Below are 7,673 nucleotides of genomic sequence, written 5' to 3' on the forward strand. Positions count from 1 at the left end.
CGCCTTGGAGGAGCAATGCTGTTTAAGGTCTGCTCCGCCCTGGCCCTCTGCATCACGTTGATTGTCAAGGGCCGTGTTGCCACTAGGCATGGGCAAAATGATTCTTTTCCGGGAATCAGTTCTTTCAGTTCCCTTCACTATCACAAATCGTTCGTTTGATTCGTTCGTTCAGTTCGTTCAGTTTGTTAAGTCATATGGTCAGTTACGTAATTTGGCAGGGTATCTCAGGTGTCTGGCCTCATCGCTTTGCTTTTAAATATGAGGTACGCCCGCAAACGGAGCCTTTTAAACCACCAGAAGGTCTCAGACGGTGACGGTGCTCGGGAAAACAGCTAATTTCTGTAGCATTAGCCTACGACGCCGCTCGAGCATTAAGTGTGGTTTGAGAACGTTTTAGACTCAATCAATATGAGAATGTTTTAGACTCAATCAATATGAAGTCGAGGGGAGACGAAGCTCTGTTCGTTTGTATCTTTTATTTACGTGACCATATTTTTATTTTATGTTAAAAAAAAAGGAATCAGTTCTCTTCTTTTTGGGAATCAGTTCTCGTCGTTCACCTTCGGGATTCGTTCGTTCCGACCGAATCGTTTGCGAATCGCCCATGCCTAGTTGCCACACATACCTTCATCAGGGAGCCTAGCGCCCGGACCCTCTGGGCCTCCTGCCTGGCCCGCAGGAGGCCGTATCCGCACGGCGGGCGCACTGTGGCCCCAGGCTCCAGGTCGGGCCTCCGGACCGCGGCCTCCCAGGACAGCAGCTCCTCCACCTCGGGGTCCACGGGCCGCCACAGCACGGTGTGGAGCAGGGCCTGCACACACACCTGGTGTGTACGCACACACAGCACACACACACACACACACACACACACACACACACACACACACACACACACACAGATGGTAGATGGTTGGATGACAGGATTGATCGGGAGATGATTTGACGGATAGAGAGATGGATGGGAAGATGGCGGCGGTGGTATGGGTGGATGATGGATGGACTGCTGGCTGCACAGATGAATGGGTGGATTGAGTCGACAAGGTGGATGAATAGATGGAAGGTGTGGCCTTCAGCGACTGACACAAGGCTCACACAACGCTAGCAACCGCAGGGCCCCCCCGTGAGGATCCAGCTCTGCAGCAAGCAGCCGGTCGAGGCGTCAAGGCCAATTTACACCAGAGCCGTTTTAGACGCGTTTTTTTTAAGTCGGCTGTCAGACGTCCGACTTCAGCCAGAGATAGAATCCGTTCAGACCGGTGCACTGATTCACACCGGCAGCGTTCCACGCCCGTCTCACGGCCCCGACCAAAGCTTCACTTCTATCTCCAAGCGTTTCTGAAGCGTCTCGGTGAAGACGTTATCCGGTGAATCTTAGCGAAAGAAAACGGCGGCGGTGTGAACGGACACACGCCCCGACGTTACGCTCACGTCTCTCTCTCTCTCTCTCTCTCGCCCTGCGGTGTCGATTCCCAGCCGGAGGGGCTCCGCGAGCTCAGCGGAGGAGCGCTCACCTGCAGCGGCTCCAGCAGCAGAGCGGAGCTCAGGAAGGCCGTCAGCACGGAGGCCAGCCACATGAGCAGCACGGCCCGGGGGAAGGCCCGGCCGTAGAGCCACGCGCAGGCCAGGCAGGCCGCCAGCGCCGCCGCCACCAGGGGGTAGACGACGCGCAGCGCCCAGCGGGGGAGCAGCCGGCGGGCCGGGCCGCGGGCCACACCTGTGGGAGCCGGGGGGGAGAGGTCAGTCGTTTTTTTCAAGAGTGAATATATTTGGTAACCAAAGGATTTTGTTTATTTGTGGTTCGGTCTTTATTATTTGGGAAGTGATTAAAACTTCACTCTTTTTTGGAATTGCCCTCGTGTTTTTGCCTCGTTTCACTCTCCAATCCAGTTGCCCACATCCCGAAGTGGGATGCGTCGAGAGGCTCATTTTCACACTGATCTACTCATCGCCGGGGCAACAGGCTGCCAGAACAGCTCCTAAACGATGTCATTCTGATATGATACGTACAGTGGAGGAGGGATTCAATCATGGCATCTGAAGTACCACAAAGTAAGCCAGACATCTTGGTGCATCTTGACCAAAGAATCCAAGCAGTATTACTGCTAGGTTACTCTCGGTTGTTGTTATATTGTCTATATAATAATATTATATTATTATATTATTAACGGTGGAAAATGCGCTGAGGTGGCAGCTCAGAATGTTCCTGACATCACGTCAAACCCTTCTATTGTTTTATTATTATGTACATTAGAAAATGGAAATGATTGCAGTGGTATCAATACAGCAATGTATTGATTTGATTAAAATATTGAGGTTGAATTAAACACGATGCCAAGCTTGGAGGATATGTCAACAAAGAGCGAGAGGAAGTACACGTTAGGGTGGGGGTCAGGGTGGGGGTGAGGGTGAGGGTGAGGGTGGGGGGGGGGGGGAACTCACCTATGCGTGTGGCCGACGGGGAGCGGAGGCATCGGGGGAGGGGCTGGGGAGGGAGGTGCTGGCCACGGAGAGGAGGGTGAGGGCGGAGGGGGGGCGGTAGAGGGAGACGGGGGAGGGCGACCGGGGGGCGGGGCTCCAGGGCCCCCCCTGCCCTCTGACCTCTGGCCCCCAGCCGTCTGACCAGGAGCCGCTCTGGCTGAATGTGGACGGGAAAATAAACAACAGTCAAATAGAATGTAAAATAATTCATAATTAAATATTAGCCGTTACGAGCCGTTTTGGAAATCTTCCCCTTATGACATCACAGGTGGGCGTGTCCACCTAGATGTGTTGCTGGGATAGATCAGTCTACCAGCTGCCTACCCGGTGTGACCGTAGCAAACATTGCTCATCTATCCGTCACACACCTAGGTGGACACACCCACCTGTGATGTCATAAGGGGCAGATTTCCAAAACGGCTTGTGACGGCTAATCACACTCACACCTGGTGCCATGTCATGGTAGCCTGGTTCCGCCCGCCTCCGTACTTCCGCTCAATTTTCGTTTCACTTCAGTACTTCGGTCTGGGAGTAGTGTATGTTCAAACGATTTATTTTCCTTCAAGTTTGTCCCTCCAATCGGCGAACAGGAGGCGCGGCCTGAGAACAGTGACGTACAGGTCACGCGCGAGTTTCAGTTATAGTCAAACGAATACCAGGAAGCAGCAGGAAGACCATGGAGAAAGATGCTAACGAAGCTATTCGAACTGTTGTGGAAACTCTGCCGAATATAGATAAATTAAAGCCGGAGCAGGAACAGGCTTTGCTTAGTTTTGTTGGTGGTCAAGATGTTGTGGCGCTTCTTCCCACGAGATTCGGGAAAAGTTTAATTTTCCAGCTGGCTCCGTTAGTGGTGAAGGAGTTTGCTAAGCATGAAATACGTCACGACTAAACGTTAGCGATTGGTTAAGGCAGATCCGGAGTGGCACCAGGCAGAGCCAATAGGTTTTAAACTTCAACAGCACCCGCCTTCAAGTGAGCAATCGTTTGTCTCTATAGCAGTTCTAGACCATCGGTACGAATGAAATGCGTACGAAGGTCTAGTTAGGACTAGGCTAATGTCATGGGACCTTTAATAAAAATAAATGATTATTTTTATAATTTAATTGTTATATAATATTTAAATGATTATATCCTATATATATATATATATATATAATATTTATAGATCCATTATTTTATGTCTGGCGTGGTAACAGTAGTTAGTAGTGTTATAAAGTGGTTTATGCTGCCGAATCCAAGTTGCAACTCTACACAGAGTCTCATTCAACGTTCCATCCAGAAAATATCCAAACACATTTCTCTCCCGGTATTTGTCTCCGTGTGATTCCTCTCATCTCCTAATCGAGTGGGAGGACGTCGTCTCCCTCGGTTCCCCCCCCCCCTCACAGCGTGGAGCCCTCTCAGCTCTGAACCACCGTCTGAGCAGGAGCGGCTCAAACGCACCAGAGAGAGAGAGAGGAGGAAGAGGCCAAGGGGAGCGTGCGTTTGATCCTCGGGAACGGAGGGCGGCCTCGTCTTCCCTCGCTCTATCTGCTACCTACGTGTTTGTGAAGGCGGAGGAGGAGGAGGAGGAGCAGGAGGAGGAGGAGGAGCAGCGTGGGGAGTAGCGGCCGCTGTCGGAGGTGTCATCGGGGTCCTCGGTGTGGATGGATCTGAGAAGGTTCTCCTCTGACGACACAACAACAACAACAACAACGACAACAACCGTTGTTTAGTGAACGTGTCGTCAGCAGGGGGGGTAACCGCTGCACGTCGCCAGATCTATGAATTTAATATCTCATCGTATGGTTGTCATCTGCGTGCAAATCATCTGTATGTACTCCCAGCTGACTACCTAGCTACGTGTGTGCGTGTGTGTGTGTGTGTGTGTCTAAGTCTTTGTCTGTGTGTCTGTGTGCGTGTGTGTGTGTGTGCATGCGTGCATGTGTTTGTGTGTGTCTAAGTCTGTGTCTGCGTGTCTGTGTGCGTGTGTGTGTGTTTGTGTGTGTCTAAGTCTGTGTGCGCGTGTGTGTATGCGTGCATGCATGCGTGCGTGCGTGCGTGTTTGTGTGTGTCTAAGTCTGTGTCTGTGTGCGTGTGTGTGTGTGTGTGTGTCTAAGTCTGTGTGTCTGTGTGTCTGCGTGTGTGTGTGTGTGTGTGTGTCTAAGTCTGTGTGTCTGTGTGCGTGCGTCTATTGTATTGCGTCTCCTCCCACTGTGTGTTGTACTGAATCTGCTTCATGCAATCTGGTTGTGACTCGACTCCAGGGAACCACAGACACTCATCAGTGCAGAGCGCCGTCCTGACTGCGGCGGCTGACAGCGGAAACATGACGTCAGCCCCCCCCGGGGGGGGACTCACCCGACTGCGTCAGGAAGCTGTTGGTGAGGTAGGGGTACTGAACCGGCGGTTTGGGGCGCGGCCCGCCAGCAGGGGGCGGCGGGCCGACGGGGGCGGGCCCGGGCGTGGCAGCGGCGGCGGCGGCGCCGGTGGCGGTCGGCCCGGCCGGCGGCAGGCGGGGCAGCGTCAGGCCCTTCTTCCGCCTCAGCGGCCGCGTCAGGCCCCCGCCGCGCGGCGAGGGGCCTGCGGCGAAGGTCGCGGGGGGGCAGGGGTCGAAGGTCGTGTCCGAGGCGGAGCCGGAGAGGGTGAGCTCGGCGAGGCTGTCGCAGGAGGGCCACCCCCCCGGGGGGCCCCCGTCGGGGCCCCCGCCCCCTCCCCGTCCTGCCTGGGTGAGGCCCGCCGCCTCCCAGAACGCCAGGATCCCCGAGTCCAGCGCTTTACTGCCCAAGAGCTGAACGGCAGGGGGGAGGTCAGAGGGGGGGAGGACAGGGGGGGGGGGGGGTCAGAGGGGGGGAGGTCAGAGGGGGGGAGGTCAGAGGGCGGGGAGGTCAGAGGGGGGGAGGTCAGAGGGGGGGGGAGGTCAGAGGGGGGGGGGTCAGAGGGGGGGGGGAGGTCAGAGGTCAGAGGGGGGGAGGTCAGAGGGGGGGGGAGGTCAGAGGGGGGGGAGGTCAGAGGGGGGAGGTCAGAGGGGGGGGGGAGGTCAGAGGGGGGGGAGGAGGTCAGAGGGGGGGGAGGTCAGAGGTCAGAGGGGGGGGAGGTCAGAGGGGGGGAGGTCAGAGGGGGGGAGGTCAGAGGGGGGGGAGGTCAGAGGGGGGGAGGTCAGAGGGGGGGAGGTCAGAGGGGGGGGAGGTCAGAGGGGGGGGAGGTCAGAGGGGGGAGGTCAGAGGGGGGGGGGGAGGTCAGAGGGGGGGAGGTCAGAGGGGGGGGAGGTCAGAGGGGGGGAGGTCAGAGGGGGGGAGGTCAGAGGGGGGGAGGTCAGAGGGGGGGGGAGGTCAGAGTGGAGACGGCGTGGTGGGAGAGAGCGGACCAAAGGGTGGGGGTGTGTGTGTGTGTGTGTGTGTGCGTGTGATTAAATAGACGCTAAGGATTGTCCAATTGAATGAATGAAACAAGCTTTTGGGTAAAAGGGACAAAGTCAGAAAATAGAAGGTAGGTAGAAGTAGAGAAAGTAGAAGATCAAATGTTTATATCGCTAAAAACAGTGTGTGTGTGTGTGCGTGCGTGTGTGCGTGTGTGTTTATGTGTGCGTGCATGGTTGTGATTGAATGTCTGCGGGTGTGTGTATTAGATTTTGTGTAAGTGCGTGTCTATGGATATGCGTGTGTGTGTGTGTGTGTGTGTGTGTGTGTGTGTGTGTGTGTGTGTGTGTGTGTGTGTGTGTGTGTGTGTGTGTGTGTGTGTGTGTGTGTGTGTGCTCACAGATGACGGACTGCTGTCTCGTCCGGGGGCGTGGGAGGTGTCCGGCAGGGACAGGAAGGACGGGCCGGAGAGAGGTGATTGGCCGAGGAAGACGTCCATCTCCACTGAGTGACAGACCGGAGACGGAGGAGCAGACAGGTCTAGAGTTACCTGGAAACACACACACACACACACACACACACACACACACACACACACACACACACACACACACACACACACACACACACACACACACACACACACACACACACACACACAGACACACACACACACACACACACACACGCGCGCACACACGCAGACAAATACACGCATGCTTGTTGACAAACGGAAAAGCTGCCTGACTTTAATTTCAACTTTGATTTAATCCGTATCACTTCCTCCCTCCCTCTTAACTTCTTCTAGTGTTTGTCTGTGATCAAAATGTCACCGTGTCAACGGACAAACATCCACCACTTATTCAGCGGAAAACGTCTTGGCTCCAACAAAGGCACACGAACTCAAGCGCTGCTTCAAGGGTCAACAGCGATAAGTGTGGAGGGACCAGCAGGGGCCCAGCTTGGACAGAGTGTACTGATCCAACGCTGAGATAAGTCTGTTCCCATCATACCTCCTAATATCAGTATAATGACCCCTAATCAGGAGGACTATAAATATAAACCTGTGTGTGTGTATTTAAGTGTGTGTCTGTGTGTGTGTGTGTGTGTGTGTGTGTGTGTGTGTGTGTGTGTGTGTGTGTGTGTGTGTGTGTGTGTGTGTGTGTGTGTGTGTGTGTGTGTGTGTGTGTATGTATGTGTGTGTGCGTTTTGAGTGTGCGTGCATGTGTGGGTGTGTGATTGTACGTCTGTGGATGTGTGTGTGTGTTCATGTGTGTTTGTGTGTGTGCGCGTGAGTGGGCATGTCATTTAGTATAGGCACGTGTATGTGAAACTGTGCTTGTATTAGAGTCTATGCATGCGTGTGTGTGTGTGTGTGTGTGTGTGTGTGTGTGTGTGTGTGTGTGTGTGTGTGTGTGTGTGTGTGTGTGTGTGTGTATTGTGTGTGTGCGTGCGTGTGTGTGTACCTGGCCACGTATCTTCCGGAACAGCAAACAGAGAACACACTGGAGAGGAAACACCAGCAGGCTCAGGGTCATCCCCACGGCAACCGTCTCCCCACTGAGCATCATGTCCGCTGACACCGGCCCCCTGAAACCCCCCCAGCAAGTAATCAACACAGTGGGTAAGATTAAATAACTCATTTATTATACATCCATTTATTAAGAATGAAATGAATGCAATGTCCACAGCACTGCTTAAGCTCCCATATTAATTTAATTTAAAAAATCACAGCAACGTTTCGACCCTGTGTGATTGTATGTCTGTGGATGTGTGTGTATTCGATTGTGTGTAAGTGTGTGTCTGTGGATATGCGCGTGTGTGTGTGTGTGTGTGTGTGTGTGTGTTTATACG

At 54.0% G+C, this 7,673-nt stretch overlaps 1 protein-coding gene across 1 annotated transcript in view; it reads right to left on the reverse strand.

Moving 5' to 3' along the window:
• Nucleotides 1–7,673, reverse strand: part of pkd1b (polycystic kidney disease 1b) — a gene marked incomplete at its 3' end in the record, with an annotated part of 39,159 nt that overhangs the window by 11,417 nt on the left and 20,069 nt on the right. The window contains 8 exon segments of the mRNA XM_084475657.1: nucleotides 626–823; nucleotides 1,512–1,714; nucleotides 2,440–2,466; nucleotides 2,469–2,526; nucleotides 4,055–4,149; nucleotides 4,822–5,251; nucleotides 6,220–6,369; nucleotides 7,286–7,409. Coding sequence (XP_084331783.1) covers nucleotides 626–823; nucleotides 1,512–1,714; nucleotides 2,440–2,466; nucleotides 2,469–2,526; nucleotides 4,055–4,149; nucleotides 4,822–5,251; nucleotides 6,220–6,369; nucleotides 7,286–7,409 — 1,285 coding nt within the window.

Source organism: Micromesistius poutassou (assembly GCF_964030765.1).
Source record: "Micromesistius poutassou genome assembly, chromosome: 11".
In the NCBI taxonomy this organism is placed as follows: domain Eukaryota; kingdom Metazoa; phylum Chordata; class Actinopteri; order Gadiformes; family Gadidae; genus Micromesistius; species Micromesistius poutassou.